Source organism: Bidens hawaiensis, unplaced genomic scaffold, assembly GCF_021521415.1.
Source record: "Bidens hawaiensis isolate Kalapana, Puna unplaced genomic scaffold, B.hawaiensis_p1.1 tig00012953_1, whole genome shotgun sequence".
Taxonomy (NCBI): Eukaryota; Viridiplantae; Streptophyta; class Magnoliopsida; order Asterales; family Asteraceae; genus Bidens; species Bidens hawaiensis.
The window spans coordinates 349,743-365,093 of NW_027492081.1; the positions used below are offsets into that span (position 1 = coordinate 349,743).

Below are 15,351 nucleotides of genomic sequence, written 5' to 3' on the forward strand. Positions count from 1 at the left end.
TTAAAGTCTACATTGAAAGTATTATAATTTATATCATCATCTAGGGGTGTTCACGGTTTAGTTTTGACGGTTTTTGGGTCAAACCATGAACCAAACCATTAGTATCAGTTTTTTGTCATCGAAAACCGTAACTGAACCGAACCGTTAATAAATAATACCGAACCAAACCGAACCATGACTAACGGTTTAGTTTCACGGTTTCACCTTATTGGGCCGACACATTTGCAAGTTGACCAATGTTCTTCATATTTGCATGTTGACCCGTGTTTGGCTGGTTGGAAGTATTTGTTTTTTTAGAAAATTAGCAAACTGGAATTTAAACACTGGTTGCAAGTATTTTTTTTTAGAAAATTAGCAAACTGGAATTACTTGAATTAAAAAAAGTGAATGTTGCAGCAAAAATGACTACTCAAACTAAACAAAAGCTAAAAGAACTCTGCAAATTCCAAAAAAAAGGAACTTTTTGCAAATGTTAACTGCTTACTCTCAAATACATGTTCATCAGGAGTCCCAAGAACACGAATCTAGATCAATGAGAAAGTATAAGAGAGTAAACACTTTAAATAAATTTGTGAACTAAAAATATAATTATAAGTATATAAACAGTTGGATCTTGTATTTTACGGTTTCAAACTGAACCGTGAATACCCCTATATATTGCCATATCATGAGATGCTTACTGTGTATTGCCATATCATAAACAGGTCTTGAGTAAACTTTTAATTTTGCTTCAAATTTGATATTATTATAATACTAAACTTGTTTTTGTTAATAATAATGCAGTATGTCTAGACTTAAAATGAGCAGAAAAAAAAAAGAAAGAAAAATTAGCTGCATTTTATGCGTTGTGGCTACATATGCTAAACATGGTTACTTGGTATATTCAAGCAATTCAAACAATTATTAGTATACGTTTAGATATGTGTCCAATTAGACCTCGCTACATGATGTTCTACCCCGAGAGAAAAGAACATATGCATAGATTAGTGTATGAAAGTGATAATACATGTTTTCATCAACTAAGGATGAATAGGGCAACTTTCATTACACTTTGTAATATATTGGAGAGGGGCGAAAAGTTGAAGGCGTCTAAGTATCTCCAAGTAGATGAACAAGTGGCAATTTTCTGTACATTTTGGCACACCATGTGAAGAATCGAGTGGCGAAGTTTCAGTTTCGTCGATCAGGAGAGACTATAAGCAAACATTTCAACAATGTCTTAATTGCTATTATACAATTGGAGAATGAACTGTTTAAGAAGCCAGAGCCAATATTAGAAACTTCAACAGATGAAAGATGGAAATGGTTCAAGGGATGTTTAGGAGCAATAGATGGGACACATATAGGTGTACAAGTTCCAGAGGAAGACAAGCCATGATATCGTAATCGAAAAGGGGACATATCAACAAATGTACTTGCTGCTTGCACACCTGACATGCAGTTCATTTACGTATTACCTGGTTGGGAAGGATCTGCTGCGGATGGCAGAATACTTCGTAGTGCTATGATTCGAGAGAATGGATTGCAAGTGCCTAAAGGTAACTACTATCTTGTTGATGCTGGGTACACCAATGGAGAGGGATTCCTTGCACTGTTCCGAGGTCAAAGATATCATTTGAATACTTGGCTAGATGGACGAAGACTGGAAAATCCTGAAGAGTATTTCAACATAAAGCACTCAGCAGCAAGGAATGTCATCGAAAGATGTTTTGGCGTTTTGAAGAAAAGATGGGCTATACTTAGAAGCCCATCTTTCTATCCGATCAAGACACAAAATAAAATTATACTTGCATGCTGTCTTGTGCATAACTTTATTAGAAGAGAAATGCCATATGATCCTCTAGATGATGAGGAATTTATTGACACAAATACTGATGTAGATGACGAAGATCTTGGCTCACATGCAGAAAATATTACAACAATTCGGACCTCGAATGAATGGACAAACTTTAGACAAAATTTGGCAACATCTATGTTTAATTCATGGACATCTAGACATCATTAACTTGTTTGGGTCACTATGCTTTTAGTTATGTTATTTTGGTTATGTTTATTAAATGGATGCTTTTAAGAATAAATTTGAATGATTTTAGGTGTTTGCTATCTTATATTTTTTATACAGCTTTTAAATATTTTATGTTTGTGTTTTGTGTGAAGATATGGAATTACAGCATGATTCTGAAAGGGGTCCGGGAAAAAATAAATGAAAATGAAGATGAAAAGCTTGTTGCAGCAATGCTCGATGTGGTCAAATCGGGTTCTATTTACAAATCAGATAATGGGTTTAAGCCCGACTTCTACAATGCCGTGGAGCAACAACTTTCAATCTTACTTCCTTAAGCTGGCATAAAAGCAAAGCCACACATAGAGTCACGGATAAAAACAATGAAAACTGAATGGTCAGCCGTGCATGATATGCTAGCATGGGATAACACAAGTGGTTTTGGCTAGGATTACACTAATGGCATGCTCGATGCTCCGCAACCTGTTTGGCAAGCTTATATTAAGGTAATGTATATTCGTATATGATTGTAGCATTCTATAGTAATTTCGTTTACATTTTTATTTTTATATGCTAACTCTAAACATTATGTGTCCTTTTTAGGTGCACCAAAATGCAGTGAAATTTCCTCACTACTGGGACTTGTGTAACGTATTTGGAAAGGATCGAGCGAATGGAAGAGAAGCTCAAACAGCTGCTGATATTATATCAGACATAAACAGAGAACAAATTATTGGAGATGGATTAGAAGATATAGATGTTGAGCAGCCACTAAACAACCCTTCATATGCAGCTTCAAGGGAAGAATCAAGTACACAACGAAAGCGAAAAAGACGCAACAGTTGGGATACACTAATGAACAGTTTGAAAGAGTCAGCAGAAATAATTGGTGCAGAAATTAGGGGGGCTACAGAAACATTTAATAGAGTTTTTGGAACAGAGGGCAATAGAGAGGAACTGCTTAACAACCTTTTTGAGGAGATGAACAAAGTTGTGGGTTTGACTACTCATGAGTGTAACAAGGCTGTATGCAGGCTCACACAAAATGAGAAGTTGATGGTAATCTTTTTTAAGGTTGATGAAGAACGCAAGCTTGGATGGGTAAGAGCATTCTCATCCCACCCCCTATCTTCAAACCAAAAATTATACTAAAACTCACTTTATTTCTCTCCCCATTTCAATTAAATAATACTTTTTATACCTTTTATCATTACCTTTTCTCTTTTCTTCACTCACAACCACTTTCAAAATATATTAAAAAATTATAGGGGATGAACAGTAACTTTTCAAATATACAGAAAAATCACTACTTTTTCTAAAATATAAAAACTCTTCACTCACAACACCCTAAATCACTCTCTAAATTATAAAAACACCCCTCACATAATATGAGGGGTTGGATGATGATGCTCTAAGGGACATGCTTGAAGATACGGCTTGACATAATTATATGACGGCTATTTTGGATTATTTTTATTTATTCTAGTTGGAAAATTCGGATGACATTTTTTTAATTTTCCAAGGTGAAAATGTTCGAATGATTTTAAGTTTCTTAGTTGAGAATTTTTGAATGATTTTAAAATTTTACTAGTTAATTATATATGTTTTTTTTATGATACAAATTTACTGTAAATTAAAATTTGATAATGTTGTGAAAACATGTATAAAATAATAATTTAATGATGCGGGGCATTTTTGTCATTTACAACAAAATTTATTCTATTCCTCCATTGTTTTTCATTTACCAAACAACATAAGGTAATGATTCATTTCATTCCTACATGGTAATCAAACAAGGTAATGGAATGGTAATGATCTATTTCATTTCATCCTCCATTTCATTCCTCATTCTTTCCATTACCCCATACCAAACAGACCCTTAATTGCCCCGTAAATTTTTGATTTTGATTTAATATGAACCAGGTTTTACAAAACATTGTTCACAACCCAACCAAAATTTTTTATTATGCCTATATGATTTGTGATTAGTTTTTATCAAATATTAGAACTATAAAAAACAATTGTTATCTTTTATTCTTTAATAAATTATTTATAAGTTTAAAAAATATTAACGAACCATATTAAAATATTTATGAAAGAACTCGGTTTTTAATGAAATTTATATCGAAATGTTCAGAAAAAAAAAGTTAAACAAAATTGTATATTTAGATTTTTTAGAAAGGTTAAATATTACAAGTTATTGACAAAATTTCAATTCATAGGTGAAATTAATTTTTAGAAAGAAAAAAAGGGAAAAAATATCGTAGTGAACCAATAATAGGGACATGTGTGAATGTCTAAGAATAAAAAAGTGTGGTGAACTTCTATGAATTAGGTTGCTTCACCGATCTGTTTGTGCATAGAGGTTGCCAACAAATTATTTTTTTATTTTTATTTAATTATATATGGCAACCAAACTAGTAAAAGGTTCACCAATGAGAATGGTCTTACACACGCACCCCCGATCGAGAGTGGTGGGGAACCCTTAGAGTGGGTCAGACTCAATGAGAACGAAGATAAGAAGTGTGACAAATTTTCTCTGATATTCGTTTCAAAATGCAGTACAAGAATTTAAATATGCAACACACTATGACTTAGTATACCCCACCACGATAACTAGCCACTTATTTAGGAACACTCATGCACTAACCCACTACTTTTGCAACAACCAATTAAAACAAACATGCAGAAAATAAGAACATGCACTAACTAAAAAAACATGCAATTTGACTCAACCAATTCCACGTCGAAAAGCCATCCTATTCCAGCAACTTAGCGGGTTTATGGGTCTTTCTTTTGGGTCTGCTAATTGGCCCGGTTGAGCTTGATAACTGGGTTGCATGAACTGCACCGCTCTTCACAAACAGATCATCCTCGAGCTGGGTTCTTGGGGCTGCCATAACTGTTGGGAATTCTGCCTGAAAGTTTGAGTATCGTTCCCATGTAGCTTCTTCCATAGGTTTATTCTTCCAAGATACCAGTACTTCCCTTTTATCTCCTTCTCCGCGCTCATCAATTATGGCTTCCGGTAACCGAGAGTAATTTCCAAGATCATTGATTTCTGGTAATGGAACGGAAGTAGGATTCCCATGAGCTTGGCGTAGTAAGGATACGTGGAAAACGGGATGAATACGAGAACCTTGTGGTAGCTCCAGTTTGTATGCGACCTGACCAATACGTTCCAATATTTTAAATGGACCATAGAAACGTTTTACTAATTTCTTTGATTGCCTGAGAGAGACTGTACGCTGACGATAATCCTTGAGACGTAGGTACACCATATCACCAACCGAGAATGTTCTGTCTATTCTGTGAGCATTAGCCAAACTTGTCATCCTTTGTTGCGCCCTCTTCAAATTATTTTTAAGCAACACACGTAGCCTGCCAAGTTCTTGTAGCAAGAAATCGATGGATGGAGTGTTGGATGATCCCGGAATGTAAGGATTGAAATCAGGTACCGAACGACCATAAAGAGCCTGAAAGGGGGTCATATTGATGGCCGAATGATGCGACGTATTATACCAGTATTCGGCTAGATATAGATAACGACTCCACAAGTGTGGTTCATCACTCGCAAATGACCGGAGGTAGTTTTGAAGGCAACGATTGACTATTTCCGTTTGTCCATCCGATTGTGGATGGTAAGCCGTTGAAAACTTTAACTTTGTTCCCACCTGCTTGAAAAGCTCCTGCCAAAACTTACTTAAAAATATTGAATCTCGGTCCGATACAATACTTTTTGGCATACCATGTAGTCAGTAAATGTGCTGTAAAAATAGTGTAGCGAGGGACACCGCACTGAACTTGGGGGTTAAGGCGATGAAGTGAGCGAACTTAGAGAAACGGTCCACTAAAACCCATATAGCTGCTTTACCGTGAGACATCGGTAACCCGATAATAAAATCCATCGTCATGTCTTGCCACACACTAACAGGAGCGGGTAAGGCCTGTAGAAGGCCATATGGCTTGTGGTTAGGATACTTCACTTGTTGGCAGGTTTCGCATTTTCGGATAAAGTCGCTGACATCGGCTTTCAGTTTTGGCCATGTAAATGAAGACGAAAGCCGTTTTACCGTAGCTTTGATACCGGAGTGTCCTCCGATCACTGATGAATGGTATTCTGAAAGAAGTAAGTCACGGACCTTGTTATATTCTGGAACGAATACTCGGTTGCCCTCGATGACCAGACCATTAATTTGTTTAAACCGTCCAGTCCTCAACAATTTAGTAGTCAACGACTTGCCTTCTACTGAGTTATAGAACCCTTTTAGAGCTTCCACCCAGTCGGGTTGAACCGTTGAAATGGCAAACACAATTGGTTCCGGTATCCGACTAAGCGCATCGGCAACCCGATTTTCTTTTCCTGGCTTGTAAAATATTTCGAAATCATAACCAAGGAGTTTGGTTGCCCATTTGTATTGTTCGGGAGTTTGCACCACTTGAGAGAGAAGATGCTTAAGGCTGCGCTGGTCGGTAAAAATCTTGAATTTTCTACCGATCAGATATTGACGCCATTTTTTAACGGATTCTGTAATGGCGTATAATTCCCGAACATACGCCGAGGCTACTTGCATTCGTGGGCACAGTTTTTTTCTAAAGAAAGCAATGGGATGATCGTTTTGAGACAATACCGCCCTAATGGCTACATTTGACGCATCGGTGGTGACTTCAAAAGGTTTTTTAAAATTCGGTAAGGTTAATGATATTAAGGATACCATTGCTACTTTGAGTTGTGAGAAGGCTGTAGTGGCCTCATCAGTCCACTTAAAGGTTGGTGATTTTAGGAGGTCAGTAAGAGGAGTAGCTAAACGAGCGTAGTCTCGCACAAATCGGCGGTAATAGCCGGTGAGACCGAGAAACCCACGCAAGGTGGTCATGGATGATGGCTGTGGCCATTCTTGTATTGCTTTTAATTTATCCGGTTCAGCCTCTACTCCTTTCGCTGAAATGACATGACCCAGATACGATATTGAGTCAACCCCAAAAATGCATTTTGAAGGTTTGGCAAAAAATTTGTTAACTGCCAATGTTTCCAATACCAATTGCAAGTGGTGGTAATGCTCACTACGGGATGCACTATATACTAGGATGTCATCAAAAAAAACTAGTACATACAGACGAAGTGCGTCCCTAAACATGTCAATCATGGTGGCTTGAAACGTAGACGGTGCATTTGAGAGACCAAAGGGCATGACTAAAAATTCTTAGTGACCGTCAACGGTTCGAAAAGCTGTTTTGTGGGTATCGGATTGTGTGACCCGTATCTGATGGTAGCCAGAAGTGAGGTCTATTTTGGAAAATATTGTTGCACCATGAAGCTCGTCTAGCAATTCATCAACCGTAGGGATGGGAAAACGATCTTTTACTGTGATCGAATTTAAGGCTCGGTAGTCAACGCAGAATCGCCATGACCCGTCTTTTTTTTTTTAACGAGTAAAACAGGTGAGGAGTATGGACCGGTACTCGGTTTGATCACCCCGGCATTGAGCATTTCCTTAATGAGTGTGGTCATAATCTCCTTCTGATAATGTGGATACCAATATGGCCGTACATTAACCGGTTTAAACGTTGGGAGGGTAGGGATGTGATGGTTTTGGGGTCGGTTTGGTGGGAGTGTAGTAGGGTTGGAAAAAATGTGAGCATAAATAGGTAGGAGTTGTTGTATGTGAACATCAGAATGTATAGGAGTTTCGTAGGATGATTGGTGGTCAGTGGGGTTTGTAGGTTGGACATGTAGAGTGTGAAAGGATGCAATACTATGTTTAGCAAGTAAGGTGTGAAGCATGGATGTAGATACTTGGCTAGATAGGTTTTCACCTATGGCCTTGGTGCCATGGTTAAAGGTGATTTGGGGGATGGAAAAGTCTGCCAAAATTGGGCCTAAGGTTCTCAACCAAGAAAAGCCCAAAATAAGGTCTGCTCCTTCAACGGGGAGAATGAAAACGGGAATAGAAAATTGGGAATCTGCCAAATTTACCCCTAAGGTTAGGCACATACCGTCGCAACAAAGGTTTTCGCCGTTCCCTCCATGACAGAAAATGGTTGGATTGATTGTGAAGAAAGCTTCAGATGCGACACAATTCTTCGTTGTATGATATTATGGGAACTACCGGTATCTATGAGCACCTGAACCGGCTGGCCTTTTACAAAGCCGGTAATCCGTAATGCTTGAGGTAATGAAAGCCCAAAGTAGGCTGCCGATGAGAGGGCAAATAATTGAGGTTCCGAGTCCGAGGGCGGTGACTCTGTAGCCGGTGTTTCATTATGCTCGACATCTTCGTTGTCGACCACTAATAGGAATTGTGGGGGATTGCATTTATGACCGGGGAAATACTTCTCCGGGCAGCGGAAGCATAGACCCTCACTACGGCGTTTTTGTAGTGCGTCGGGTGAGAGTTTGGTAAAGGGCAGTGGGTTCTTTTGTGTTGTTGGTGTGGGTAATAAAGGAGCAGTGGGTGTTTTATGGAAGGTAGAAGAGATTGGGTTGGTTGAAGGAGTTGAAGGAGTGATGTAAGATCTTGGTTGAAATGTTTTTGGGTTGGCAAGGTTTAGTTTGTCTTCCACTAATTTTGAGAGACCGTAGGCTTGGTGTAGGGAAGTTGGTTTGACGATGGCGAGTTCGGATTGGATTTCGGGTTTAAGGCCGGATAAGTAGCAATTAAAGAGTGCTTCTTTGGGTAAGCCAACTATGCACTTGCAGAGTTTCTCGAATTCCTTTTGATAAGCGGTTACGGTTGAGGTTTGCTTTAGTTTGAATAAGGCCGCTTGATGGTTCGCGTATGTGGACGGACCAAACCGTAACTCTACGTCACGGGAGAATTCGGGCCAAGTCCCGAGCAAGTCATTATTGTCTAAGTATTATACCAACTTAGTGCCTCCCCGGTGAAGTAGAATTGTGTCAAGGAGACTCGTTCGGTTTCAGGGATGCGATAGTATTTGAAGTAATTGTTTCCTTAGAAAATCCAATCTAAAGGGTTCGAACCATCGAACATGGGCAGGTTAATTTTTGGTTGTTGAGGGTTGTTTGTGTCAGCAAGGGAAAGACCGAAAGAACCGAAGGAAAGGGTTTTTGGTATCTATTTTTCTTTGTCTTTCATGATGGTGGCGATGAGTTTGTTGGAGAGTTCTATTTGTTGTTGGAAAGCAGTTTGTAGTGATTGAAATTGGGCATCAGAACGAGCTTGGGTTTGGGCAGCGGTTTCGGAATTATGTGAGAGAAGCTGATCAAGTTTCTCACATAGAGAATGAAATGATTCATCGGAAGGATCTTTGCGTGGAGGCATTGGATTGAAGCAATGAAAGCACCAATTGGTGGGGAACCCTTAGAGTGGGTCAGACTCAATGAGAACGAAGATAAGAAGTGTGACAAATTTTCTCTGATATTCCTTTCAAAATGCAGTACAAGAATTTAAATATGCAACACACTATGACTTAGTATACCCCACCACGATAACTAGCCACTTATTTAGGAACACTCATGCACTAACCCTCTACTTTTGCAACAACCAATTAAAACAAACATGCAGAAAATAAGAACATGCAATTTGACTCAACCAACTCTACGTCGAAAAGCCATCCAATTCCAGCAACTTAGCAGGTTTATGGGTCTTTCTTTTGGGCCTGCTAAATGGCCCAGTTGAGCTTGATAACTGGGCTGCATCAGAGAGCACCAACCAAAGATAGAAAATATAATCATTATATTTGTACCAATATATGCATGATTATAGAAAACAAACTGCATCATCAACAATTACAAAACCCAAGTTAATTAGTTACTTCTTTTTTTACTATTTGTCTAAGGAGATGAAGTCTAATCCCTTCATTTTCTCTTTGCTCCCTCTTATCACATCTTTGGAAACTGCAATAATGTCTAATGAGATCTATCTGATTTTTTACTCTTATCGTCACCACTTCTTTAATTTTTCTCTATTTTTTCTTACGTATTGGAGAACTTGCTAGACATTGATTGGGCAGTGAGGTAGAGACTAACGATTAATCAAGATTAATCGGATATATGTAATTTTGCATATATACCTATATATAAAGTTTTTAGTTTTGAATGATTTCAACCAAATAGCGATTAATTGGCATCTAGTCAATGGGATGACGACCAGTGATTAATCACGGATTAACAGGAAACGGACAAAGTGCCTTACGATTTGTTGAAAAGACTTAAGAACCAATATGCAATCAGATGGGCCTACAAATCAAAGTTCGGCCCATTAACTTCAATAACGTATAAACCCTAACATTTTCAACGCTACCAAATTTTCCGATTCCATCCATCCACCCACCGTCATCTCCAGCAGGTATTAAGCTTTTAAATGCAATTTGCACATCTTATTGTATGTATAATTCACTTCAGTAATCTTCCATTTCAAATTGTTTTGCCTGTGTAATTCTTTACACTTAGTACTATTTGTTTCAAGGATTTGGAAGGAATTTTAAGGAATGAGATTTTAAATCTCATGAATTGATATGTTGAAAGAACGGGAATGGAAACTAAATCCCATCAAATCCCACATTTCATGGGATTTTAAAATCCCACCTATTCTATAAGGATTGTTATGGAAAGAAAAATCCCTTCAAAAAAAATTCTAAAAAATTAATAAATAAATCATAACTCAAAATATAAATCAAAAACGAAAAATGTAAAAAAACTAAAACGTTTCCTTCGTTCAAAAAAAAAAAAACTGAGAATGAAGAAGATTTCAATTCCAATACATATTAACCAACCAAACACATGATAGGGATTCTCAAACATTCCATTCCAATTCCAATTCCAATTCCAATTCTAATTCCAAATCCTTTAAAAAGAGTCTATGAAACGAACACGCCCTTACTTTCAATTCTGCTCATTATGTCTCATAATCATAATGTTTGTCACTTTACTGTTCTCGTTACTTGTAGCTCACCTTTTTAAGTTTATTAGTTTCCTTTAGGTGAAATATATTCCAACACTGATTATTATATAGTGCTAGGACAACTCAATCAAATTTACTAGCTGCTTGTTATAACCAGCTAGGGATGCAATCGAACCGAACCGAACAAGGCCTTGTTTATGTTCATTTGTTAAGCTTTTATTGAACAAGCGAACGGTTCACGAGCATCTATCCGGACGGAATTTCTTGCTAGTGAGCGGTTCACAAACCAGGGCCGACTGTCAGTGCCGGTCGGATCGTCGGCTGGGCCACGTAATTTTGGGGGGCCAAAATTTTTTATATATACATTTAAAAGTATAAAACTTATAAAATGTGATTTGATCTTTACTATCTTGTAATTATTGGTCCCAAAATATTTTTATTCGTAGTTTATTTGATCAAGTTTAAATTATTGGGCCCAAACTAAAAACTAAAAAATTAAAATAAAAATCAAATGCAAAATAAAAGAAATAACGGCCGATTAAAATTCTTCCTTGCCTCCTTTCTTCTTTGTGAATGCTGAACAAAACCTGAACAACAACCAACCCAACCGACCACCACTGTTGTTTCGTCATTGACCACTAGGCTCCTCCACGGTTGACCAAGCCAGAACCAAGGGCCAAAGTATGGTTTTTTTCCAATGTTAGGAGAGCTTCACGAATCATCAGTTGGTCGTTAGTAATTACGATATCTGATTTTAATAATATATTCTTCTATGTTTATAATTATTGTTATAACATTAAGCGTTGTTTAAAAAAATTAGCTTATATATTTTTTTCTACTCGTTAGGGCTATGGGCTTTATTTCGGCTCGGCCGAGGTATTTAAATCCTCAGAGACGGCCCTGTCACAAACACAAACAAACAAAAACAATGTTTTATGTGATTTGGCTAACTGAGAATGGTTAGTGTTGACGGTTCGGTCCGTGATAGCTAGCCTTTTGTAGTAGGCAAACACTCCCAATGAACAAGATTAAGAATCTAGATATTGTAACAAGTTTTCTTCATATGTTTCATTCCTTTGAAAATATGCATTACATGTATTTAAATAGGCAAAGGCTCAACTTACCCACAAATTAATAACTACTCCCACTACTTACCCTACTCTTAAATGAAAATTACGAAACAAAAGTAAACACTTGAAATAAACATAACGTGATTAGAACATGGGGTTGTGCATGAGGGTTTCTAGATTTAGTCTCGTATGCGCCAACAATACGGCACTTATCGGTCTGGCTACCAAGTTTGTGTTGATAGTTTTTTACATTATATTCATATGTTAATTTTACATATAATTTATCACATTATCTTTATATTTATTTTTGTTTTATAGTTAATAATTTTGCTTAAATCAATATGATAAGGTTTGAAAGGTCGTTAAAAAGTATTAAATACCTTTAATGAACAAATAAACATTAACGAACACAATTGAGCGACATGGCCTCTGTTCTTGTTTGTTCATTTAGTTAAGTGAACGAAATTTAGTGTTCATGTTAGTTCATTTATTAAACATACGAACATAAATGAATTTCCTACCGAACAATTTACTGAACGTTCGCTTTGTTTACAGCCCTATGATACCAGCAGAAAGTGAGCTAGTCTAACTCTAATTTACGCTTTCTACAGCCTCCAAGCAACCATTGAGAAACAGAATCTTTAAATGGAGAATCCTCCAGCAAAAGAAGTTGAATCACTTTCTTTGAAATCAGAAGATGAATCGCCATCTTCAAATTCATCCACCACACTGTAAGTTCTGGCTAAATTAAGTACATGTTGAATTCGTGTTTGAAGTTCTTTTATGTTTATATAACATCAAATAGCTCTAGAAGTCAAATTGCTCACTTAGTCCTTATTATTCATTGGTGTTGTGTGTTAAGGATGAGCGTTGAGGAAAGGTTTAGGATTATAAGAAGTATCGGTGAAGAGTGTATTCAAGAAGACGAACTCTTGAATCTTCTTACCAAAAAGGCCCAACCGATTTGCTATGACGGGTTCGAGCCATCTGGCAGAATGCATATCGCACAGGTACGCTTGCATGACATTTTTGTTTGATGATGATTGTATTATCTGACTATTTGTATTATTATTAAATCTGCTTTTTTTATGCCGGGCAGGGTGTTATGAAAACTATAAATGTCAATAAATTGACATCCACTGGTTGCAAAGTCAAGATTTGGATAGCTGATTGGTTTGCACAGTTGAACAACAAAATGGGTGGAGATTTAAAAAAAATTCAAGTTGTCGGGCATTACCTTATTGAGATATGGAAAGCAGCCGGGATGAATCTAGAAAATGGTCAAGTGGAGTTTATATGGTCTTCTGAGGAAATTAATAGTCGGGCACATGAATACTGGCCTCTGGTGATGGACATTGCTAGAAGAAATAAGCTTCCTAGGATAACAAGGTAAAATCTTACAAATCTGTTTACATTCATCCAATATTAATGTTAACTAAAAGCTTTCGTATCTTGGTATTATTAATAATTGTAGGTGTTGTCAAATTATGGGCCGAAATGATCAGGATGAGTTGACAGCCGCCCAGATTTTTTACCCTTGCATGCAATGTGCAGATGTTTTTTTCCTTAAGGTCTCTGTTTCTTTTTTCTCAAGCGTGAATATGTTTTAGTTTTCTTTTAAATAATTAATAATCCTAGTTTTTGTATTGAAACAGGCTGACATCTGCCAGCTAGGCATGGATCAAAGGAAAGTGAATGTTCTTGCTAGGGAGTACTGTGATGATATCAAGAGGAAAAACAAACCTATCATATTGTCACATCGTAAGAGCCACAGTTTCAACTTTCTTGCCTATATATATTGCTTATATATAATATATACATTTTTGGTGTTATTAATACTATTATTCTTGTGTTTGATTTGGGCAGACATGCTTCCTGGATTGTTGCAAGGGCAAGAGAAAATGTCAAAATCTGATTTATCTTCTGCCGTCTTTATGGAAGATGAGGAGGTATAATACCATAATGTGGACTATATCACTATATATTGCATTTTATAATATTAATTTTGGGTGCATGATGAATGTCACAGGCTGACGTTAACTTGAAGATAAAAAAAGCATATTGTCCACCAAATGTGGTTGATGGGAACCCATGCCTCGAGTACTTGAAATACATCGTATTTCCGTGGTTTAACGAGTTCAAAGTCGAAAGGAAAGCCGAAAACGGAGGAGAAAAGTGAGTTTGATTTGTTATTATTGTCGTTTTTAATTAAGATATGTTTTTATACTTATTTATATTTGAAAACAGAACCTATACAAGTTTTGAAGAGCTAGTTTCTGATTATGAAAAAGGTGATCTGCATCCTGCTGACCTAAAACCGGCTCTTTCAAAGGCCTTAAACAAGATCTTGCAGGTTTAGTGCTAGAGTTTTATAAGTTTCTTTAATGGCAATGTTATTATTCTATATTCATAACTTTAAATATATTTTATAAGATCTTACAGGTTTGGTGCTAGAGTTTTATAAGTTTCTTTAATGGCAATGTTATTATTCCATATTCATAACTTTAAATATATTTGTATTTAATTGTAAAATAATTTATTATAAAATGCAGCCTGTTCGCGATCATTTCAAGAATGATGAGAATGCAAAGGCTTTACTCAAGAGGGTGAAGGTTTGTACATTCTTATATTACAGTATTTATTACTTTAGTTTGATGATAAAGGTCAAACTTGTGGATTTTGTTGACTTGTTTTTATTTTTTGTTGTAGGGGTTTAAAGTTACAAAATGATCAAACCGATCTTCCTCACAATGTTGTCATTTTTGGTAGATGGACTTGGCCTGTGTTTTTCTTATATTTCATACATACTATCGCGTAAATTATTATTCATGTACAACTTTTGGGGATGGTGTCTAGCATCCCGTATGATATTGTTGACTTCTGTTGATCAACTTATACAATTATGGTATACCTGAACAAATCGAACAATTTTATTTTTTGAAATTTGTGACGAGGTTGATTGCGGTTGACACAACCCCACTGCCACTGCCACCACCACTGTGACCTGCCACTGCTTTCACCACCGGCACACCACCAGTTGCAGCAGCATCTGCTAGTGGCCATGGTGGTGGCGTGGCATTCAGTAAGCTGGGGTTGAGGGTTGCATCTTCTAGAATGGGAGTGGCCATAACCTATAGGTTGTGGTGGTTGGTGGCAACAACCAGTAGGTTGTGGTCATGGTATTAGACTACAAATTATCTAATTTTTATAAAATTGTTTTGTCACCCAAATACGTTTACAAACTCAAATTCCTTTGGATCGGTTCCTATATATGTAAATTCATGATTCAATTATTTCAAATTATATCACTAATCTTCTGCCTAAGCCTTTCTTACTTGGAATCTTTTTACCTCCTGTGTCTGTTTCTAGTAATCAACGGTTAGATGGACTATTAAAGTAAAATATGATTGATATG

General features: G+C 36.8%; 1 protein-coding gene and 1 pseudogene across 1 annotated transcript; both read left to right on the forward strand.

The window, feature by feature from the left end:
* The first annotated feature begins 2,159 nt into the window (after positions 1–2,159).
* Positions 2,160–4,600, forward strand: LOC143542662 (uncharacterized protein At2g29880-like; annotated as a pseudogene).
* Positions 4,601–10,277: 5,677 nt separating this feature from the next.
* Positions 10,278–14,842, forward strand: LOC143542670 (tyrosine--tRNA ligase 1, cytoplasmic-like). The gene is made up of 11 exons (XM_077035211.1): positions 10,278–10,311; positions 12,548–12,667; positions 12,799–12,946; positions 13,036–13,325; positions 13,411–13,507; positions 13,592–13,697; positions 13,803–13,885; positions 13,966–14,111; positions 14,184–14,289; positions 14,489–14,548; positions 14,646–14,842. Exons 2-11 carry the CDS (start codon positions 12,582–12,584, stop codon positions 14,664–14,666), a joined length of 1,143 nt encoding a protein of 380 aa, XP_076891326.1. The 5' UTR covers positions 10,278–10,311; positions 12,548–12,581; the 3' UTR covers positions 14,667–14,842.
* The last annotated feature ends 509 nt before the right edge of the window (positions 14,843–15,351 follow it).

Coding starts and splice junctions, on each gene's coding strand:
- LOC143542670 (XM_077035211.1), top strand. CDS start 12,582: ATGGAGAATCCTCCAGCAAAAGAAGTTGAATCACTTTCTTTGAAATCA. Junction 13,508..13,591: donor CAGATGTTTTTTTCCTTAAG/GTCTCTGTTTCT, acceptor GTATTGAAACAG/GCTGACATCTGCCAGCTAGG. Junction 14,290..14,488: donor CCTTAAACAAGATCTTGCAG/GTTTAGTGCTAG, acceptor TATAAAATGCAG/CCTGTTCGCGATCATTTCAA.